Source organism: Gorilla gorilla, chromosome 18, assembly GCF_029281585.2.
Source record: "Gorilla gorilla gorilla isolate KB3781 chromosome 18, NHGRI_mGorGor1-v2.1_pri, whole genome shotgun sequence".
In the NCBI taxonomy this organism is placed as follows: domain Eukaryota; kingdom Metazoa; phylum Chordata; class Mammalia; order Primates; family Hominidae; genus Gorilla; species Gorilla gorilla.
In genome coordinates this window covers 16,337,275-16,360,870 of record NC_073242.2, presented here as the reverse complement: position 1 = coordinate 16,360,870, position 23,596 = coordinate 16,337,275, and the positions used below count along the sequence as shown (strand labels likewise).

At 46.9% G+C, this 23,596-nt stretch overlaps 1 protein-coding gene and 1 pseudogene across 3 annotated transcripts in view; one reads left to right on the top strand and one right to left on the bottom strand.

The window, feature by feature from the left end:
- The first annotated feature begins 279 nt into the window (after window positions 1–279).
- LOC129527568 (titin-like) overlaps window positions 280–23,596 on the top strand; it is a 38,318-nt gene continuing 15,001 nt past the window's right edge. For 2 of the 3 annotated variants that reach the window (XM_055365311.2, XM_063699502.1), the window contains exons 1-4: window positions 280–414; window positions 3,770–3,953; window positions 16,714–16,799; window positions 20,970–21,098. In XM_055365311.2, the coding sequence (XP_055221286.2) occupies window positions 3,830–3,953; window positions 16,714–16,799; window positions 20,970–21,098 (339 nt within the window). In that variant the 5' untranslated portion in view covers window positions 280–414; window positions 3,770–3,829. Of the gene's footprint in view, window positions 415–3,769; window positions 3,954–16,713; window positions 16,800–20,969; window positions 21,099–23,596 lie in introns of those variants that run through there. The other variant, XM_063699503.1, reaches the window with a different exon arrangement.
- Window positions 7,214–7,913, bottom strand: LOC134757426 (large ribosomal subunit protein uL22-like; annotated as a pseudogene).

The window sequence follows — 23,596 nt, the reverse complement described above, 5'->3', positions numbered from 1 at the left end:
GGAACTACAGGCGCACATCAGCAGGCTTGGCTAATTTTTTCTTTTCTTTCTTTTTTTTTTTTTTTTTTTTTTGTAGAGACAAGGTCTCCCTATATTGCTCAGGCTGGTCTCAAACCCCTGGCCTCAAGCAGTCCTTCCACCTTGGCCTCCCAAAGTTCTGGGATCACACCACACTCGGCCTGCTTCTACGTATCGTGAGTCTCAAGATTTCCCAGGAAACCCACTCCTGTGTATGTCTCTCCCCAGGGCGTGAACCTGTCTGGGGGCCAGAAGCAGCGCGTGAGCCTGGCCCGGGCCGTGTACTCCAACGCTGACATTTACCTCTTCGATGATCCCCTCTCAGCAGTGGATGCCCATGTGGGAAAACACATCTTTGAAAATGTGATTGGCCCCAAGGGGATGCTGAAGAACAAGGTGCCTGCTGGCAGGGCGGGGCTTGGTGTTGGGCCGTCTCGCCCTTTGGTTAAGTCAGAACGTGTCCCCTTTAGGAGTCCTTTACTTTCTCTGGCTTTCTTTGTTTTTAATTGGACTTTAAAGAACACATTTCTCATGCTTGTCTTGGAAGCCTTCCTAAGACAGCCGTCTTGTACTTGTCTTTATAGGGGCAAGTCCTCCATGCAGAGTTAAATTCATTGCCTCTGCATGGCCAAGGGAGGCCTCTCTTCCTGATTAAGTCACAGGGCTGGCTTCTTAGCGGGGAATCCCACCCCAAGACATTGCCTGTGACCTAGCAGGCTGCGTTTTCTTACTTGCAGAGGTGTCTGTGGGTAGAGGGGTCAGAAAATTGCCACAACACCTTAACATGATAGGAAATAGTTCCTGTGTTCTTTTTATAGGGCAGTTGTAATGGGTACACACTGGCTCTTTTTTTTCTCCCCCTGATTTTATTTTTTTGAGGTGGAGTTTCGCTATTGTTGCCCAGGCTGGAGTGCAGTGGCATGATCTCAGTTCACTGCAACCTCCGCCTCCCGGGTTCAAGCACTTCTCCTGCTTTGGCCTCCCAAGTAGCTGGGATTTCAGGTGCGCAGCACCACGCCTGGCTAACTTTTTGTATTTTTAGTAGAGTCGAGGTTTCACCATGTTGGTCAGGCTGGTCTCGAACTCCTGACCTCAAGTGATCTGCCCACCTGGGTCTCTTGCAGTGCTGGGATTACAGGCGTGAGCCACCACAACCAGCTGTTTCCCCTGATTTTAAAACTAACACATCCCCATCGGGGGCATATAGATTAAGAAAAACATGAAAAAGAAAAATGGAAGCAGTTACACACATTCCACTGGTTAGAGGTTTTGTATTTTTTTCAAGTCTTTTTGCTCTGTGTGTAAACTTTTTTAATAGGGTTATCTTGTTACACGTATATATACAGGAAACATCGTGCTACATGACCTCTTGTAATCGTTCCCATACATACCACTAACATTGTGTGTAAACATATTTTAAAATAGTACAAAACATTTTTGAAAATTACTAAGTAATACATGCCCATAGTAACAAAATTGAAAAGTACAAGAATATGGATATATTCTTATGTGTGTGTGTGTGTGTGTGCGCGCACATGTATGTAAAGTAAATAAAGCTGGGCACGGTGAGTAATCCCAACACTTTTGGAGGCCTAGACCAGTGGATCACCTGAGGTCAGGAGTTTGAGACCAGCCTGGCCAACATGGTGAAACCCCATCTCTACTAAAAATACAAAAATCAGCCGAGTGTGGTGGTGCATGGCTGTAATCCCAGCTACTCGGGAAGCTGAGGCTGGAGAATGTCTTGAACCCGGGACGTGGAGGTTGCAGTGAGCTGAGATTGCGCCACTGCACTCTAGCCTGGGTAACAGAGCGAGACTCCATCTCAGAAAATATATATCAATAAAATAAATAAAATAGTCCCTCTTCATCCTGCATCCCTAATCTTTAATTCTTCTCTTAGAGAGCAAGGGTTAGCAAATCTGGCCCACTGCCTGCTTTTTATATGGCTCTTGAGCTAAGAATGATGTGTGTGTTTTTAAATAGAAGAAATCTAAACAGGAAGAATATTTTATGACATTTGAAAATCGTATTACATTTAGATATCAGTGTCCATAAATAAAACTTTATTGGAACATGGCCAATGTATTTTTTTTTTCTTTTTTTTCTGGAGACAGGGTTTTCCTCTGTTGTCCAGGCTGGAGTGCAGTGCCACAGTCATGGCATGGTAGCCTCCAGCTCCTCGGCTGAATCAATCCTCCTGCCTTCTGAGTAGCTCCTGGGACCACAGGCATGCAGCACCATGCCTGGCTAATTTATTGTTATTTTTATTTTGTGGAGACAGGTCTCACTATGTTTCCCAGGCTGGTTTCAAACTCTTGGCCTCAAGGAATCCTCCCGTTTTGGCCTGCCAAAGTGCTGGGATTACAGGTGTGAGCCGCCGCACGTGTCCTGTTCTTTAAAGCATCATCTACAGTTACTTCACCTCGGCAGGGCTGAGTTGGTGCCATGGCAACTGTAAGATCCATAAAGCTGAAAAGATTGACCGTTAGCTGTTTAAGGAAACATATGCTGACTTCTATTAATAGTTTGATGAATGTCTTCCCAAACTTTCAGATTTGCAGATAAAATGTATGCATGTGCATATTTTGTAGTGGTTTTGGGGGTGGCTGACAGCGGGAGTTGTTTTAGAAAAAAATTAAGCCAGAGCTGGGCACGGTAGCGCATGCCTGTAGTCCCAGCACTTTTGTAAGCCAAGGGCGAATGGATCGCTTCAGTTCAGGAGTTCAAGATGAGCCTGGACAACATGATGAGACCCCTGTCTTGATAAAAAATACAAAAATTATGTGGGCATGGTGGCACGTATCTGTAGTCCCAGCTACTTGGGTGGCTGAGGCAGGAGAATCGCTTGAACCCAGGAAGCATAGGTTGCGGTGAGCTGAGGTCGCAGCACTGCACTCCAGCCTGGGCGACAGAGCGAGACCCTATCTCAAAAAAAAAAAAAAAAAAAGAAAAAAATTAAGCCATTGGGCTGGGCGCAGCGGCTCACACCTGTAATCCTAAAACTTTGGGAGGCCGAGATAGGCAGATTGCCTGAGGTCAGGAGTTTGAGACCAGCCTGGGCAACGTGGTGAAACGCCATCTCTACTAGAATACAACAACAAAAAAAAATCAGCCAGGTGTGGTGGCGGGCGTATGTAATCCCAGCTACGCGGAGGGAGGCTGAGGCACGGGAATTGCTTGAACCCGGGAGGCAGAGGTTGCAGTGAGCCGAGACCGTGCCACTGCACTCCAGCCTGGACAACAAAGTGAAACTCTGTCTCAAAAAAAAAAAAAAAGCCATTGCATACAAACTGTTTCGCTGTGGCACCATCCTTTTATTCCTTTACACACTTGTATGGTTCCCTCCCTACCTCTTGTCATTCAGGTTTTTGTTAAAAAATAACCTTCCCCATTACCTTTGTTAAAATTGCAAAACCCGCACACTTGGTACACCCGTTCCCTTTTTTGCTGCGTTTTCGCCATTCAGCAAGCACTATTCTACTAGTGTTGGTTTCTCCTGCGGCCCTTCCCCAGCTTTTAGCTCAGCACCTGAGGCGTGGCAGGCCCTTTGCACATGCATGTTACAGGACCGTGTGCACAGGTTCAGCTGCTCCTGGATGCTGTTATCGCAGGTGCGTGTCCCACCTTCAGACCTGAGTTTTGCCCGCCAGGTGTTCGTCGGCTCATTCCTCCTTTAGTCTTCACTCTGCCAAGCTAGGCAGTCTCACACATGTGCACTGACGTGGCCGGGTGTCCTCTTTGCCCACAGACGCGAATCTTGGTCACGCAGAGCATGAGCTACTTGCCGTAGGTGGACGTCATCATCGTCATGAGTGGCGGCAAGATCTCTGAGATGGGCTCCTACCAGGAGCTGCTGGCCCGAGACGGCGCCTTCGCCGAGTTCCTGCGTACCTATGCCAGCACAGAGCAGGAGCAGGACGCAGAGGAGAACGGTAGGGGCAGCCCCAGGGTTCCACCCGCTCAGGGTGTCTGTCACCTTGAAGGGCCACATTGGCCTCTTTGAGGTTGCCACCAGCCACTTGGGGAAGGCGGCTCATCAGGGCATGAGGGTGGGAGCTGGATGGAGCCCCCTAAAGAAGCAATGTGGAAAACCACCTTAGTCCCTGCAGCGCTGAATTGGGAGAGAGTCTCGGTGCTTTATGGCCAGGGGACGGGAGCACCAGGCTTCAGCTCAGCTGACCTCAGGGCACGGTCTAGCGCCTTCCTGGAACATGACCTTGGACCTGATGAGTTTCAGGGTCCTTATGGCAAAAATGGGAACGATGGTAATTAAAGTCCTGGCTCTCGGGGCTGAGAGAAACTGAGGACATACGTGACACAAGAAATGTGAGGGTCGTGAGGTGAAGCACGGAGTTAAGCTGGCAGGCTCGGGTTGGTGACGTCTGGGTTCAATCCCCGGCCGCTCATCTCCCCAGCTATGTGACCTCAGGCCTGCCCTTCAGACCCATCTGAGCTTCACTTTCCTCCCTCATAAAGCAGTTCAGCAGGGCCAGACGTGGTGGTTCCCAACACTTGTAATCCCAACACATAGAGAGGCTGAGGTGGGAGGATCGGATCGCTCCAGCTCAGGAGTTTGAGATCATCCTCGGTAGCATGGCGAAACCTCATCTCTACAAAAAATACAAAAAATTTGCCAGGCACAGTGGCTCACGTCTGTAATCCCAGCACTTTGGGAGGCCGTGGTGGGTGGATCCCTTGAGGCCAGGAGGAGTTCAAGACCAGCCTGGCCAACACACTGAAACCCCAACTCTACAAAAAAAAAAAAAAAAAAAAAAAAAAAAATTCAGATGCTATTAAGTGCTTTGGAGGGGAAACAAAAAAGACAGTGCCATGGGCCGAGGAGTGATGGGTGTCATTGTGGCAACTCAGGCAGGGGATAGGGAAACCCTCTCTGGGGAGGTTGCATTGGTATGGGAAGGAGCCAGCAGGGAGAAGATCTGGGAACAGTGTTGTGGGCAGAGGGAACAGCCAGTGCAAAGGCCTCAGGACCAGCATGAGCTCAATTTGTTTACAAAACAAAAAGGGTGGTGTGGCCAGACCACGGTGTGCCAGGACGTGGGGGGCAGGAGAAGAGGTCAGCACAGTGATTGTCCTGCAGGGCCTTCCAGGTGGGTTTTGGTCTAACTGCCCTGGGAAGCCACTGAGTGTCAGAGAGGCAAAGTGACCAGCCCCAGGATACACAGCAGCTGCTGGCAGGGTTGGTTCTCAAGTTGGTCTCTGAGTTTCTCATCCTTTGCCTGGGGTGGGAGTGGGAGCTCCTTCTCTGCAGAGATCCTAGTGGTCTCTAATAAGTGCTTTTTTGAGATGTAATTCACACACGTAGGCTGGGCGCAGTGGCTCACGCCTGTAATCCCAGCACTGTGGGAGGCTGACACAGGTGGATCACCTGAAGTCAGGAGTTCGAGACCAGCCTGGCCAACCTGATGAAACCCTGTCTCTACTAAAAATACAAAAATTATCCTGGCATGGTGGCGCACACCTATAGGCCCAGCTACTGGGGAGGCTGAGGCAGGAGAATAGTTTGAACCTGGGAGGCGGAGGTTGCAGTGAACCGAGATCGTGCCACTACACTCCAGCTTGGGCAACAGAGCAAGACTTAGTCTCAGAAAAACAAAACAAAACAAAACAAAAATTCATACAACATACAGTTAACCCACTTAAATCACACAATCCAACCATCACCACAGTCAGGTTTAGAACTTTTTTTAATCACCCCCAAAAGAAACCCCAATCCATCAGCCATGACTCCCTGTTTTCCCCAGCACCTCCCAAGCCCTAGGCAACCATTAATCTTTGTGTCTCTGTAGATTTGCTTATTCCGGACATTTCATATAAATGGCATCACAATAGGTGGAATGTTGTGACTGGCGGCTTTTACGCTTAGCGTGATGTTTTCAAGGTTCATCTATGTTGTAGCTTCATTTCCTTTTATTGCGGAATAATATGCCATTGTGCAGATAGACCATACTGTGTTGATCTGTTCACTGGTTGATGAACATTCAGGTTTTTTCCACTTTCTGACTCTTGTGAATACTGCTGTCATGAGCCCTGGTGGTTTTAAAGGAAAAGTTGGTGGCCAGGTGTGGTGGTTTGTGCCTGTAATCCCACCACTTTGGGAGGCCAAGGTGGGTGGATCACTTGAGGTTAGGAGTTCAAGACCAGCCTGGGCAGCATGGTGAAACCTCGTCTCTACTAAAAGTACAAACATTAGGTGGGATGGTGGTGCACACCTGTAGTCCCGGCTATTCGGGAGGCTGAGGTGGGGGAATCGCTTGAGCCTGGGAGTCAGGCTGCTGTGAGCCAAAAGCATGCCACTGCGCTCCATCCGGCCTGGGTGACAGAGCAAGACCATGTCTCAAAAAACAGTTGGATTTTTGTTTCTTGCCAGTGCATGATAGCTGACATTCCCTTCAGCTTTTAAATTATTTGATTAGACTGAATTTCTGCATGTTCATTCCCTTGTGGTTGGGAAGTTCTACCTTGAGTCTAGCCTGTTTCTTCTTGCTGCAGAATCCCCCTTTGTCTGTCTCTCAGCCCGAGCAATGCATTGTTGCAACTTCTTGGTGACTTTTTCACTGACCTGCTTGGCAGGCTACTTTTAGGTGCCAATACCCTTTGTGCTCTCTAAATCAAAATGTGTGGGTTTAGCTGAATCTTTTGCCCAGCGTGAGGTCTGTCTCTCTACCCTTCCGTCCAGGTGAGCAAAAAATGTCCTTAAATGTCCCCTTTCTTTCCGAGCTGCTAGAGTATCCAAGCAGTGTATACAGAACATGGAAGGCTGCCAGATGCTTTGTGGTTTTTGTACACATCAGCACTTAATTTGGTGATGCAAATGTCGCCCACCACCCTGGCACCTCGTGCGTTCATTTTCCCAGTTTGACCTCCCCACCTCCTGCCTTTGAGGTTACATAGAAGTCCTTGGCAGTAAGTCTTACATCAAACTGGGGCACCCCCCTCTCTCACCACCCACCCTTTTCCATTGCTCTGGAGGAGCCCTGGCTATAAAGTCTTGACATCAGGGTCTGGTCTTGCCCAGCCTCAGCCAACTCGAAGCGCCAATGACCTTGGGTTTGTTTAAACCACATTTTTGGCTCTTCCTAAAGGGGAACTTTTTTCCTTGTTGGATTAATCAGCTCTTTTTTTTTTAGAACACCCAGGCTGAAGGGGTGCAGGTGTTGGTATTTGTTTTGGGAGAATCCTTGAGGGGGGATGGGCAGGAACCAGGCTTGTGAATGGGGCCATACCGACCTCTCTCCCGGGATATTCAGTTTACTGATTTCTAAGAAATATATCTTTTTTACTGTTTGTCTCCCTCTCTCCTTTTTTTTTTTTTTTTTTTTTTAACTTTTAATGGCATTCCTTCTATTCCTAATTTATTCCCATGCCATAAGCTTTTGTTTCTTCAATTTCTTCTGGGATATATTTTTCTTCTGTGCAGCCTCCCCTTCCGATTTAGGAACAGTTTGTTCCCTTTCAGGCAGGATCATCTGGATGTGGCAGGGTGAGCTCACGTATGGGTTAATCCGACCGACCCTGAGCTCTGTAGGTCCGGCGACGCAACTTAGGTGCTTTCTTCAGTTGGATATGCTCAAGGACCAGAGAATCTGCATCTGAACCCTTAAGTTGAGTGTGACTCTCTGTATTTTTAAGCATGTGCAGCAGAAATTCAGTGCTCTTTTTGGGTCGCCGACCTTGTGGCCAGCCCCACTTCTTGGCCTGGGTACATCTACCAACTCCACCATTATAAAGTCAGAATGATACATGTTGTTTCTGTAAAGTGGCATCTTTCTGATACTTTGTGGCCTTTTGTATGTGCATACCTTTGATGGCCTGGGCGCTTTCAGGAGTGTTCTTTTTCTTTTTCTTTTTTTTTTTTGAGACGGAGTGTTGCTCTGTCGCCCAGGCTGGAGTGCAGTGGCGCGATCTTGGCTCACTGCAAGCTCTGCCGCCCGGGTTCACGCCATTCTCCTGCCTCAGCCTCCCGAGTAGCTGGGACTACAGGCGCCTGCCACCACGCCCGGCTAATTTTTTTTGTATTTTTAGTAGAAACGGGGTTTCACTGTGTTAGGATGGTCTCGATCTCTTGACATCATGATCTGCCCGCCTCGGCCTCCCAAAGTGCTGGGATTACAGGCGTGAGCCACTGCGCCTGGCCTTTTTTTTTTTTTTTTTTTGATACAGAGTCTCACTCTGTTGCCCAGGCTGGAGTGTAGTGGCACGATCTTGGCTTACTGCAGCCTCCACCTCCCGGGTTCCAGAAATTCTTGTGCTTCAGCCGCTCGAGTAGCTAGAGTTACAGGCATGTGCCACCACACCCGGCTAATTTTTGTATTTTTAGTAGAGATGGGGTTTCACCATGCTGACCAGGCTGGTCTCAAACTCCTGGCCTCAAGGGATCCTCCTGCCTCAGCCTCCCAAGGTGTTGGGAAAACAGGCCTGAGCCACCATGCCCGGCCTCACAAATGTTCTTAAGGTGAACACGAAGATTTGAACCTCTTGATCTGCATGATTCTGTGGTGTTTTCTGGATAAAGTGAATAGTGAACCATTTTCACAGATTGCTTCAAGCACCTTAGGGGAACAGATTTTTAAGGGATTTAAAAAAATGGCTCATTAACCTTCATACCTGGAAGGTAAAACACATCTTCATGACTCTGGTTTCTTTCTTAGGAACCTAATACCTACAGCAGTGGTTTTCCATCAGGGGCAAGTTGCTCCCACCCTGGGGACAGTTGGCAATGTTTGGAGACATGTTTGGATGTCAAAACTGGAGTGGGGTTTGCCCATGGCAGGCAACCAGGGTAGAGGCCAGCGATGTCACTAAACATCCTACAGCACTCAAGACGAATTCACCCTTACCCTGCCCCCCGTGACAGGGAATCCGGTCGCCAGGACATCCAAAGCACCATGAGCAAGAAACCCGGTGTGCTCCGACTTCACACTGCTGAATTCTTCCCTTGTCCTCTTGGGAGAAGGATCTTTATTCCAACAATGTGGCCATTTTTCTCTTTTAAACATTTTATTTATGTATTTTTATGTTTTTTTATAGAGATGGGATATCACTCTGTTGCCCAGGCTGGTCTCGAACTCCTGGGCTCAAGCGATCCTCCCACCTTGACCTCCCAAAATGCAAATGCTGGGATTATAAGCATGAGTCGCGGCACCTGGCCTGTGGCCATTTTTCAAAACCTTGCTTGAACCATCTGTTAACCTCATGGCAAATACTTTTCCCTCTTAAGTATTTACCGAGTTTTTCTTAATGATTATAAAAGCAACATGTGCTCATCGTAGACATTTGCAAACTACAAAAGAGTACAAAGAATCAGGAAAAAAGTGGCTCATAACTATAATGCCAGGACTTTGGGAGGCCAAGGTAGGCGGATCACCTGAGGTCAGGAGTTCGAGACCAGCCTCGCCAACATGGTGAAACCCCATCTCTATTAAAAATACAGAAATGTCAGGAGGCTGAGGCAGGAGAATCGCTTGAACCCCAAGCAGTGGAGACTACAGTAAGCTGAGATCGCACCAATGCACTCCAGCCTCAGTGACAGAGTGAGACTCCATCTCAAAAGAAGAAGAATGAATTAATTAATTAAAAATAAAAATAATAGCCATCTTGGCAACAATTCATGCTGCCTAAATGAGGAGGCAGGGCGAGCTGTGGAGCCCTCTTGGGGGCCTGGTCAGCAGGGTACCTGTCCTCCACCCCCTAGTGCCTGGTACCCCTGGGGTGAAGCCAACTCAGCATGGAGACTGAGAGCCTGCCAAGAGCAAAAGAGGTTTTCAGGAGAGGACCTCAAGAAGCCTGGTTCCAATGCCAGCATGAGCATCTGGTTCTCAGTCAGTGTTCCTCCTGGGCATTCTGCAGGAGATCATTTCTTTTCTTTTCTTTTCTTTTGAGACAGAGTCTCACTCTGTTCCCCAGGCTGCAGTGCAGTGGTGCGATCTCAGCTCACTGCAACCTCCGCCTCCTGAGTTCAAGCGATTCTCCTGCCTCAGCCTCCTAAGTAGCTAGGATACAGGTGCCTGCCACCACGCCCGGCTAATTTTTATATTTTTAGTAGAGACGAGGTTTCGCCATGTTGGCCAGGCTGGTCTCGAACTCCTGACCTCAGGTGATCCACCCACCTCGGGCTCCCAAAGTGCTGGGATTACAGATGTGAGCCACTGTGCCCAGTAAGTTTCCATTTTAAACACTCCACAGTCTGTATTTCCTATGAATTGGTACTTGGATCTACAGACTTGTTTGTATTTATGTTCAATCTTTTTGCCAAAAAATATTTCAAAAATGGTGTTGAGCGTGCTTTCCTCACAGACGCACAATGACCAATTGTCTCTTTGTGGTATCAGCAGCCATTGGTGCTTGATGACAGGATCCACAGTTCATTAGGAGTGCTTCTTTATTTCTGTTTGGTGAGGTGACCAGGTCACCAACCCTTCCCAGTTCACCTGGAACTTCCCCCGTTTTGGCACCTTCAGTCCCATGTCCCAGGAAACCACTCAGTCCCAGGACAGCTGGTCACCCTGCAGGAAAGCCATGTTTTAGGCGGTGACTCTTCCCACCCCCACTCTGCCTCCCTTTGCCATAGTGGGCAGAGAAGTAGGAGACAGGATGTGGATAATGGGCTGGAGAATGCAGGGCGAGGGGTCTGTATCTAGTGGCCAGTCTTGGGTGTAATTGACACCTTAGTAGTTGTCCACCTAGTATCCGCTTTCACCTTCTTGCAATCCCCTGATTTTTGATTAGGTAATGGTCCCTACCCACAGCCCACATGCTTCACGGGCACTGATGCTAGCCCCAGCTTCCATGACCAGCTGCTCCCTTCCAGAACCCAGGACGAAGCCGGTCAGTGCAAGCCAGTCCCCATGCCACACCTTGGGCCAATAAATCACAAGGGGTAATTTGTCAGAGGCATTTGAGAAAACATTTCCTTATTCTTTTTTAAAAAAATTATATTTACTTTTATTTTTTTCATCTAGAATTTCTGATGAAGATCACTCTTTAAAATATGTATATGTGGCCGGGAGCGGTGGCTCACACCTGTAATCCCAGCATTTTGGGAGGCCGAGGCGGGCAGATCACGAGGTCAGGAGATTGAGACTCTCCTGGCTAATATGGTGAAACCCCGTCTCTACTAAAAGTACAAAAAATTAGCAGGGCGTGGCATCGTGCGCCTGTAGTCCTAGCTACTCGGGAGGCTGAGGCAGGAGAATGGTGTGAACCTGGGAGGTGGAGCTTGCAGTGAGCCAAGATCGCGCCACTGCACTCCAGCCTGGGTGACAGAGCGAGACTCCGTCTCTCAAAAATAAATAAATAAATAAATAAGTAAATAAAGTATGTGTATGTGTATGTACGTATGTACACACACACACACCATTCAACCATTGGCTGGGCATGGTGGCTCACACCTTCCTGCACTTTGGGAAGCTGAGGCAGGAGGATATCCTGAGCCCAGGAGTTTGAGACCTGCCTGAGCATCATAGTGAGACCCCATCAGAACAAAAAAAATTGTTTAATTAAAACATATATAATTGAATTTTATTTTATATATTATATATATGTTTATATATAGACCATATATATGTATATATATAATTCAAATAGTTGAATTTAGGCTGGTCAAGGTGGGTCACACCTGTAATCCCAGCACTTTGGGAGATTGAGGCAGGTGGATCACACCTCAGGTCAGGAGTTCGAGACCAGCCTGGCCAACATGATGAAACCCCATCTCTACTAAAAATACAAAAATTAGCCAGGTGTGGTGGCAAGCGCCAGTAATCCCAGCTACTCAGGAGGCGAGTTTATGTTACTTTGTGTAAACATATGCTTTCATTCCTCTCAGTCAGAGATACCTAGGAATAAGATTGCTGGATCAATTTATCTTTACATTTTTATTAAACTTTCCAACTGCTTTCCAAAGTGGCAGGCCCCATTTTACTTTCCTACCGGCAATGTGGGAGAGTTTCTGTTTCTCCATATCCTCACCACTTATTATTCTCTTTTTGAGTATTAGTCATCCTAGTGGATATGAAGTAGTATCTCATTATGCATTGCTTTTCTTAAAGATCTGGTCTCACTCCGTTGCCCAGGCTGGAGTACAGTGGCACAATCATAGCTCACAGTAGCCTCAAACTTCTGGGCTAAAACTATCCCCCCACCTCAGCCTCAGCCTCCTGAGTGGCTAGGACTAAAGGCACACACCACTGCGCCTGCCTAATTTTTTACCTTTTTTTTTTTTTTTTTTTGAGATAGAGTTTAGCTTTTATTGCCCAGGCTGGAGTGCAACGGTACGATCTCGGCTCACCGCAACCTCCACCTCCCGGGTTCAAGCAATTCTCCTGCCTCAGCCTCCCAAGTAGCTGGGATTACAGGCATGTGCCACCATGCCTGGCTAATTTTGCATTTTTAGTAGAGACAGGGTTTCTACATGTTGGTCAGGCTGGTCTTGAATTCCCGACCTCAGGCGATCTGCCCGCTCTGGCCTCCCAAAGTGCTGGGATTACAGGTATAAGCCACCATGCCCAGCTCTCTGGGTTCTTTCCTTCCTTCCTTCCTTCCTTTCTTTCTTCTTTCATTCTTTCTGTTTTCCTTTTTTTTTTTTTTTGTAGAAGCCACAGGAAGAAACAAATCATGAGGGGATGCTTTGACAAGCTACAAACACTGGAGTCATAATATACCTGTATTTAACTTGGTAAATCCAACTATGCATGTTTGAATGTGAGAGAGACAGAGAAAGAGACAGAAATGAGACAGACAGAAAGAATAATGCTTTAAATAATGCAGGGGTTTCTGCCCTCCACTCTGTAAGAACATAGAACCCATGGGCTGAATAGAAGGAGGAGAGGGCACAGCTGTCCTTCCCTCAGCCTGTCTCAATCCAGGACCTTCACATTCCCTATGCTCAGCATGACTCCAGCATTTTGTTTTTGTTTTTGTTTTTAAGACAGAGTCTCACTCTGTCACCCAGGCTGGATTGCATTGGCACGATTTCAGCTCAGTGAAGCATCCACCTCCCGGGTTCAAGCGTTTCTCCTGCTTCAGCCTCCTGAGTAGCTAGGACTACAGGGACGTACCACCACACCTGGCTAATTTTTTTTGTATTTTTAGTAGAGATGGGGGTTTTACCTTCGTGGTCAGCCTGGTCTCAAATTCCTGGCCTCAAGTGATCCACCCACCCCAGCCTCCCAAAGTGCTGAGATTACAGGTGTGAGTTACTGCACCCTGCTTATTTATTTTTGAAAGACGGTCTCACTATGTTGTCCAGGCCTGACTGCAGTGGTGCCATCAGAGCTCACTGTAGCCTCGAACTCCTGGCCTCAAGGGATGTCCCTGCCTCAGCCTTCCAAGTAGCTGGGACTACAAGCACACAGTACCTCATTGGCTATTATATCTTTTTATATATTTATTTATTTGTTTGTTTATTTTTTCAGACAGAGTTTTGCTTTTATTGCCCAGGCTGGAGTGCAATGGCGTGATCTCGGCCACCGCAACCTCTGCCTCCCGGGTTCAAGCGATTCTTCTGCCTCAGCCTCCCGAGTAGCTGGGATTACAGGCATGCATCACCATGCCTGGCTAATTTTTTTTTTTTTTAATTTTTTTTATTTTTAGTAGAGATGGGGTTTCTCCATGTTGGTCAGGCTGGTCTTGAACTCCCGACCTCAGGTGATCCACCCACCTCAACCTTCCAAAGTGCTGGGATTACAGGCATGAGCCACCGCGCCCGGCTGGCTATTATATCTTTAACACATCTCCAGGGTTTCCTCATCTCCATTTTGAACAGAGAGGGCTTCAGCAGGTAACAGCATCTGGCCTAAATGTATTTTATTTCTTTTGTATATGTTTTGTTTTGTTTTCTGTTCCTGTTTTTTTTTTTTTTGACACGGAGTCTGTGTCATCTCGGCTTACTGCAAACTCCATCTCCCAGGTTCAAGCGATTCTCCTGCCTCAGCCTTCCAAGTAGCTGGGATTACAGGTGCGCACCACCACGCCCAGCTAATTTTTGTATTTTTAGTAGAGACAGGGTTTTGCCATGTTGGTCAGGCTGGTCTTAAACTCCTGACCTCAGGTGATTCACCCGCCTCGGCCTCCCAAAGTGCTGGGATTACAGGCGTGAGCTACCGCACTCTGCCTATAAAAAATTTAAGGCCAGGTGTGGTGGCTCATGACTGTAATCCCGGGACTTTGGGAGGCTGAGGTGGGCAGATCACATGAGGTCAGGAGTTTGAGACCAGCCTGGCAACATCGTGAAACCCCCGTCTCTACTAAAACTACAAAAATTAGTTGGGTGTGGTGGCACGCGCCTATAGTCCCAGCTACTTGGGACTTAAAGCAGGAGAATCTCTTGAACCTGGTAGGGGGAGGTTTCAGTGAGCCGAGACCGCAATAGTGCATTCCAACCTGGGTGACAGAGCAAGACTCCATCTCCAAAAAAAAAAAAATCCAGTTTATCACCTGTATCACAGGCAGTACTGGTGTTCTGCTGTTTTCTGGTAAAATCTTCACTTCATGTTTTAAAATTTGTGGTAATGTACCAAGTATCACAGCCAATTTGTTAATCTTCTTTTCTTATAAATTATACTATTAGTTTTGCCTCTTTTTTTTTTTTTTTTTTTTTTTTTGAGACAGAGTCTTGCTCTGTCACCCAGGCTGGAGTGCAGTGGCGCGATCTCGGCTCACTGCCAGCTCCACCTCCCAGGTTCACGCCATTCTCCTGCCTCGGCCTCCCAAGTAGCTGGGATTACAGGCGCCCACCACCACGGCCAGCTAATTTTTTGTATTTTTAGTAGAGACAGGGTTTCACCATGTTAGCCAGGATGGTCTCGATCTCCTGACCTTGTGATCCACCCGTCTCGGCCTCCCAAAGTGCTGGGATTACAGGCATGAGCCACCGTGCCTGGCTTTTTTTTTAATTTTAAGACGGAGTTTTGCTCTTGTTGCCCAGGGTGGAGTGCAATGGTGCGATCTCAGCTCACTGCAACCTCTGCCTCCTGGGTTCAAGGGATTGTCCTGCCTCAGCCTTCTGAGTAGCTGGGATTACAGGCATGTGCCACCATGCCTGGCTAATTTTTGTATTTTTAGTAGAGACGGGGTTTCACCATGTTGGTCAGGCTGGTCTCGAACTCCTAACCTCGTGATCCGCCTGCCTCAGCCTCCCAAAGTGCTGGGATTACAGGCGTGAGCCACCATGCCCAGCCAAATCTAGGGCTGGAACATGGCTGCAGCATACAAATAGAATTGAATTCCATAGTTTTGTTAACCCTGTTTTTTGTTTGTTTGTTTGTAGTTGTTGCTGTTTGTGAGACAGAGTCTCGCTCTGTCACCTAGGCTGGAGTGCAGTGGTGCAATCTCGGCTCACTGCAAACTCTGCCTCCCGGGTTCAAACTATTCTTCTGCCTCAGCCTCCCAAGTAGGTGGGACTACAGGCGCCCACCACCACACCCGGCTAATTTTTGTATTTTATTAGAGACAGGGTTTCACCATATTGGCCAGGCTGGTCTGGAACTCCTGACCTTGTGATCCGCCCACCTCAGCCTCCCAAAGTGCTGGGATTACAGGCATGAGCCATCACACCCAGCCCCTGTTTTGTTTTTGTTTTGCTTGTTTCTTAGGGTTGTTTTTCTATTTATGGTAAAGGCATTGGCTTTCCATTTGTAGCATCAATAGAATATTTCCTGTTTACAAGAACCGTATGTCATAGTAAATGGTAAAGGGATTTAAAGCAGTGGTTTTCAGCTGCCAGAGGCCTGAGAGAGTTTGGGCACACTCTGTGTGATCGGGCAGAAGGCCTGTGGGAAGTTTAGCTGAGGACAGGGCCAGGAAAGGTGATGGACAGTGGGGGTCTGTCCTGGTCACCAGGCCCCTGGGTCCTGCCCACCTGCTTGGAGCTCCCCACCCATCACACATGATGTTGCCAAGCCCTCTGGGTATTGTGGGCAAATACCTTAGGAGAGAAGCTGATGAACTTTGTTTCTTGAAATGCACAGATTCCTTGGACATCCCTGAGAGGTCAATCATGAAAGTCAACTTGGTTTTCTCCCCCTCATTTGGGTTCAGAATTTAAAGTCCACACACACAGGCAGTAAGATGATATAGATAAGGACCTCATCACTCGGTTTCGGATGTTAAAATGTCTAGGTGGGTTAGGGGTGATTTGAGATCACACAACCTTGTGCCACAAAGAGGAATTCCCAGGCCAGAGGGAGACATTTTATTGCCATGTTATGATCTTATCATTGAGTTGAAAGGCAATCTTGTTTCATTTTGGATTATTTCTTATGTTTATGTCTTATAAGGGCACTTTGAATTTCCAAGCAAATAATAATTTTGAATTAGCTTTTAATCATTGACTTCTAGCACAGTTATATGATCAGAAACATGCTGTGTGATTTGATTGCTCTCAAATATATTGAGATTTGCTGGAACAAAATAAGTCAGGTTAATTTTTGTAAATATACCATGCATGCTTAAAATGAATGTATCTACATTTGTTCCTGAGATACAGGTTGATGGACAGATGGCTACATGGATGTGATGGAGATGGTTTACTATCGGGACCTTCCGCATCCTGCTGATGTTTTGTTGCTTAGGATATGAATGGCTGAGCGGAGGCTGTAAAACCTGGCACTCTGCTTGGGTATGAGGTTCTTCCTGCCATCCTGCCATCATTTACTTTTTATGTTTTGTCGCCAAAAGTGACCTTGAGGAACCCTGGGAGCTCAGGAAGGAAGGAGCGCCCAGAAGCAGGGACAGGGAGCTGGTTGGGGAGGACCAGAAATCAGGTTTGTGAAGGTTCCAGAGAGGACCTGTCCTTGGGAGGAGAGTGGGAGACTGAGATGGGGGAGGGGTCATTGGAATGATGCGGGAGCTACTTGGCATTGTCCATTGTGAGGCACCACCGGGGTCATCAGGGATTGGTGGAGAGGGAGTATAAAGCCCCAGGGTTGCTAAGGGAGGGCCCAGACCGAAGAAGGTTTGGTGGATAGCAGAACCTTTGTCTCCCTCTGATTGCTCCTAAGCCTCACGCTCCCTTGCCCGCTCCCTTGCCCCGCGAGTCCTGTTGCTTCCCTGATCTTCTCCGTGACCTGTAGCTAAACCTTCCACCAGCGCTTGAGAACTTAATTTGAACCGGATCCTTTCCCAGACCCCTTTCTTCTTCTCCTCCTCCTCCTCCAGGTGCCCAACAGCCCCCTTCTCCTCCTTTCCCTTCCCTTACTTCCCCCCTTCCCCTCCCCTTCCCCTCCCCCTCCCCTCCCCCTCCCCTCCCCCTCCCCAACTCAGATCCCGGCCGGTCCCCGTCCCCTTCCCTCCCCCCTGCCCTAAGCCACCTCCACCTCTGTCCTGGCCGCCTCAGGGCGCCCTGAAAGGACCAGGACATGCGGGTGTGGTGGATGCTCTTTTGGCTCCTCTTTTTGCTCCTGCTGGAATTTATCAGCCATCAGTGCATCTCTGTGAGTAGACGCTGGACCCGTGGGGTTTCTTCCTTTTTACTGGGCTGTGTCACGCGGCATGAAATTACACAGCTCAGGCCTGTAATCCCAGCACTTTAGGGGGCCGAGGTGGGCAGAGGCAGATCACTTGAGTCCAGGAGTTGAAGACTAGCCAGGGCATCATAGCGAAACTCCATCTCTACAAAAAATTCCAAAAAAGATGAGTTGGGCCTGGTGGTGTGTACCTGTTATCCCAGTTACTGGAGAGGCTGAGGTGAGAGGATCGCTTGGGCCCAGGAGCTGGACGTTGCAGTGAGCCGAGATGGCCCCGCTGCACTCTTGTCTCTAAGAAACAAAATGGACCAAAACAAAGTGAAATGTCATTTGATTTGTGTCATCTGGTTTGATGACTTTTTTTTTTTAAGACAGAGTCTCACTCTGTCGCCCAGGCTGGAGTGCAGTGGCAAGATCTCGGCTCACTGCAACCTCCGCTTCTGGGGTTCAAGCAATTGTCCTGCCTCAGCCTCCTGAGTAGCTCAGATTACAACGCCTGGCTAATTTTTGTATTTTTAGTAGACCACCACGCCTGGCTAATTTTTGTATTTTTAGTAGAGACGGGGTTTTACCATGTTCGCCAGGATAGTCTCCATCTCTTGACCTCGTGATCCGCCTGCCTCAGCCTCCCAGTGCTGGGATTACAGGCGTGAACCACCGTGCCTGGCCAAAATATATAACCTTAAGTGTAAGTTTTACTAACTTTGGAAAGTACATACGCCAGCATAAACCAACCCCCTTTCAAGATCTACATTATTTTATTTATTTATTTATTTATTTTTTTGAGACAGTTTTTCCATTGTTGCGCAGGCTGGAGTGCAATGGGGCAATATCAGCTCACCGCAACCTCTGCTTCCCAGGTTCGAGCGATTCTCCTGCCTCAGCCTCCCGAGTGGCTGGGATTACAGACATGTGCCACCACTCCCAGCTAATTTTGTATTTTTAGTAGAGATAGGGTTTCTCCATGTTGGTCAGGCTGGTTTTGAACTCCCGACCTCAGGTGATCCGCCCGCCTCGGCCTCCCAAAGCGTTGGGATTACAGGCGTGAACCACCGTGCCCAGCCAAGATCTACACTATTATGTCACCCCAGAAAGTGAACTCTCACTCTTCCCAGCCAGTCTCTTTCTTATCATAGGTTAGCTTGCTTATTCTGGAATTTCGTGTGTACAGATGCATGCCATGCCATAGGTACTCTTTTGTGTCTGCTTTGTTCTGTTCAACACCATGTTTCTGAAGTCATTACCATTGTTGTCTGGTTCTCTAACTCCATCATTTCCATTTCAGACTCAGCATATGCTGAGTTCAACCTGTTGAAGGGCTATCTCTGTTTAATTCACCATCTTGAAAGAAACATTGAAAATTGAGATGTTTTCAAGAATATATAGTCAAATCCTGAGGAATCCATGTAGAAATGTTATCACGAGCTGTCTGAACTTACTCAGGGGACGTCTTCGTCTTCACTCACATAAGAGTCTAATGGAGTTAATATCAACAGTCTTAGAGAAATCCCACACTATTCATGCCATTTTCATGATCTCCACCTTGGTAATTTTTTTTTTTTTTTTTTGAGACAGAGTCTCGCTCTGTCACCCAGGCTGAAGTGCAGTGGTGCGATCTCGGCTCACTGCAACCTCTGCCTCCCGGGTTCAAGTGATTCTTCTGCCTCAGCCTCCCAAGTAGCTGGAACTATAGGCGCATGCCACCATGCCCTGCTAATTTTTTGTATTTTTAGTAAAGATGGGTTTCACCGTGTTAGCTAAGATGGTCTCAATCTCCTGATCTCGTGGTCCACCCACCTCGGCTTCCCAAAGTGCTGGGATTGCAGGCGTGAGCCACCACGCCCGGCCCACCTTGTTAATTTTTAAGCACTAAAATTTGATACTTATTTGTGAATGAAGTAATCTCTTCATTGTGTGTTTTTTTTTTTTTTACTTATGCTGAGCTTTAAATGACAAAGATTCCTATAATCCAAGAGAGAAGTATTATATAGAGGGATTCTTTTACCATGTGATATATAATAAATGCATCCAATGCTATACATCAATTTAAAAAACAAGTAAATAACTTTAAAGGAAAGATAACTACTGGCCAGGTGCAGTGGCTCACACCTGTATTCCCAGCACTTTGGGAGGCCGAGGCAGGTGGATCATGAGGTCAGGAGTTGGAGACCAGCCTGGCCAAGATGGTGAAACCCTGTTTCTACTAAAAATACAAAAATTAGCCGAGCGTGGTGGCAGGCGCCTGTAATCCCAGTTACTCAGTAGCTGAGGCAGGAGAATCGCTTGAACCCGGGAGGCGGAGGTTGCGGTGAGCTGAGATCATGCCACTGCAATCTAGCCTGGGTGACAGAGCAAAACTTTGTCTCAAAACAAAAAAGAAAAGAGAAGATAATTACTTTATACTTAGCTTGTCTTACCCATGAGTGACGGGCTGCATGTGGCCCAGGACAGTTTTGAATGCAGTTCAACACAAATTTGTAAACTTTCTTAAAACGTTAGGAGATTTTGGCCAGGTACAGTGGCTCATGCCTGTAATCCCAGCACTTTGGGAGGCTGAGGTGGGCAGATTACCTGACGTCAGGAGTTCGAGACCACCCTGGCCAACGTGGCAAAACCCCATCTCCACAGAAAATACAAAAATTTGCTGAGTGCACTGTCAGGCACCTGTACTCCCAGCTACTCAGGAGGCTGAGGCAGGAGTATCACTTGAACCTGAGAGGCAGAGGTTGCAGTGAGCCGAGAGCACACCACTGCACTCCAGCCTGGGTGACAGAGTGAGACCCCATCTCAAAAACAACAAACAAAAACAAAAAAATGGCCGGGCACGGTGGCTCACACCTGTAATCCCAGCGCTTTGGGAGGCCGAGGCAGGCAGATCGCCTGTCAGGAGTTCAAGGCCAGACTGGCCAACATGGTGAAACCTCATCTCTACTAAAAATACAAAAATTAGTCGGGCATGGTGGCAGAGACCTGTAATCTCAGCTACTCGGGAGGCTGAGGGAGGAGAATGGCTTGAGCCCAGGAGCTGGAGGTTGCAGTGAGCCGAGATTGCACCACTGCACTCCAGCCTGGGCGACTGAGTGGAGCGGAACTCTGTCTCAAAAAAAAAAAGAGGTTTTTTAAAGATCATCAGCTATTGTTAGTGTTAGTGTATGTTATGTGTGGCTCAAGACAACTTTGCTTCTTTTAATATAGGCAGGGAAGTCAAAAGATTGGATATCCCTGCTTTATACCAAGAAAGACAACACAACACCCCACATTTGCAATGCTTAAAAACACTACCAGCCATCTGAAAAACATGTGACTTCTAACTTCTGTTCTTTTTTGTAGCAGTGGAATCCCACGGTGATATCTGAGGGATGTGGTTACCTTTTGGAGGAGGTTGACGGTTTCTAAGGATGATTCTTTCTGAGTGAAATATTGTCAGTGTCATTGACCTTTTCATTATTTCAACTATTATTATTCCAGGTTATCGATACTCTGGCTGACCATCATCATCGTGGGACTGACTTTGGTGGAAGTCCTTGGTTAGATATCATTATTGAATTTCCGAGAAGTTATAAAGTTTTCATTATCCTCTGGACAGTTTACCTTTGGGTGAGTATACTAACTTTCTGTAGAGGTATACTTGTAATCACAAATAAGAATAAATTATATAAAACAATTCACGTTTCTGGACTTCATTATGAATATGTGGTTTTACCCAAAAAATCAGGGAAATGATTTATTAGCATAAGAATTATGAAAATATCTGCCATTTACATTATGAAAATTAAATAGGTCAGTGTTTGTTTAATAGAATGTCAACAGAGCTTTTGGTCAAAAATAAGTTTTTTTAACCTTTGTGCTATTTGTCACAAATGGAGTATGAGGTTTCGTCACTTAAATAGGAAATTCTTTCTAAACTCTTCTGTTTTATAGTTCTATCGTATGGGTGGAAGAACTATAGTTGTATCGTATGGGTGGCTTCCAGTCTCCTCTCTGAAGATTCACTGCAGAAATGAGCTGACAACAGACAGCTTAACAGGAAAAGAAAAACATAGAACAGGCATAAACATGGGAACCAGCTGAAAAATGAGACTGCTAGAAGGGCTGGATGGTTGATGCTTAAAGAGCACCCTCTTCTGAGGGGAGAGGGAGATAGATGGAGATGTAGGCCATTTAGAGGGGCAGCAAATGATTTTTAGGGGAAATGAAAGAGCCCAAGGAACAAACAATTGGCCTGAGACAAAGTTCCTCTGAGGTCATAGGGACGAGGTGACAAACTGCCGGAAGGTGAAGGGCAGAACTGCACTGCGTCTCATGATGCAGAGAAAGCCCCAGAGAATCTCTTAGAACTGCCTTCCAAGAGAATCAATGAAAAGTGTGTCTGGGCAGGGTAATTTTGAATGAGATCATTCAAAGTGCATGTTCCCACTTGCAACTGGAGAGAGATCAGTATGTCAAAAGTCTGTACTTGGTAAGAATTTGGCTGCTTAGTTGTGCCATAATTTGTCTTTTGAGCCTTTTTTCCTTTGGGTAAGTTGAGCTCTACATTTTGTCTTGCCATTCATGACAGTAAAAATATGGTTGTCTGGGGGCTGAACCTCCTTCTGAACAATGATCCAAGATAAAAGTACTAATACCACAATGCTTTTTTATATTCAAGGGAAGAGGAAGTATGTTTCAGTTTTACCACCTAGATAATTACACGTCATTTGGCACTGCCTTTCAAGATATGTAGAAAACAGAAAATATATGAGTTATGAAGATATCTAGGCACATTTAACATTCTCTATGCCACTTAGTCCTGAACAGAGAATTTTCGGTATAAATTGGAGGAAGCTTTTTTTTTTTTTTTTTTTTCTCACCCCCAAGACGAGTCTCCCTCTGTTGCCCAGGCTGGAGTATAATGGTGTGACCTCGGCTCACTGCAACCTCCACCTCTTGACTTCAAGTGATTCCCCTGCCTCAGCCTCTCAGGTAGCTGGGATTACAGGTGCCCACCACCATGCCCAGCTAATTTTTGTATTTTTAGTAGAGTCGGGGTTTTACCATGTTGGCCAGGCTAGTCTCAAAACCCAACCTCAAATGATCCACCCGCCTCAGCCTCCCGAAGTGCTGGGATTACAAGCGTGAGCCACCACGTGAGCCAGGGGAAGTTTTTTAATTTACCACTTTTTAACAATTCCATTTAGGAAGGTTCAGTTGAGCTGTTGGACTTGGACAACTTCGCACCTCTCATCTTTGTCCTTGTCATCTAGTCATCTATACCATTACCTCCTAAGCAGGGAGACATCATGGGTGCCATGAAGCATTCATGCGTGATGGCATTTCTTTGCTTCTCATTTCTTCATGTGTTTGACATTTCTCCTAGCTCCAAACGGGGCCAGCTACGTTTCCTATGAAATGTAGCAGTAGCTGTGGGATTAACGTGGTTGCTGTTTTCATCTTTTTAGATTACCCATTGCTTCTCTTGAAATCCTAGTACATGATTTTTTTTTTATCCTATGTGCAGAAATCAGGAAAAAACAAATTCTACAAAGAATTTGAAAGATATTATTTCAGGCCAGGTGTGGTGGCTCATGCCTGTAATCCCAGCACTTTGGGAGGCTGAGGCAGATGGATCACTTGAGGTCAGGAGTTCAAGACCAGATGGGCCAACATGGTGAAACCCCATCTCTACTAAAAAGACAAAAATTAGGCAGGCATGGTAGCAGGCACCTGTAATCCCAGCTACTTGGGAGGCCGAGGGACAAGAATCGCTTGAATCTGGGAGGTGGAGGTTGCCGTGAGCCAAGGTAGCTACCCCACTGCACTTCAGCATGGTTGAGAGTGACACTCCGTCTCAAGAAAAAAGTCATTTCAATGACTACCTCAGGAGATTCATAGGTATCTGACCCACATCTGAGATGGGATTTGCATTGCATTTTAGCTATGATGAGAACAAATATTTAGTATCTTCGAAGATTAAAAGCATACTGTGATAATATGGAAATCTTGGTGGGAATTCAGTCATTAGTGAGAATGTTTTGCGTTAAGTTCAAACCAGCCTCAATGAAGCTGATGTGAGGGAAGGGAAAGTGAACTCTGAGTAGAGCAGGGACAGAAGGAAG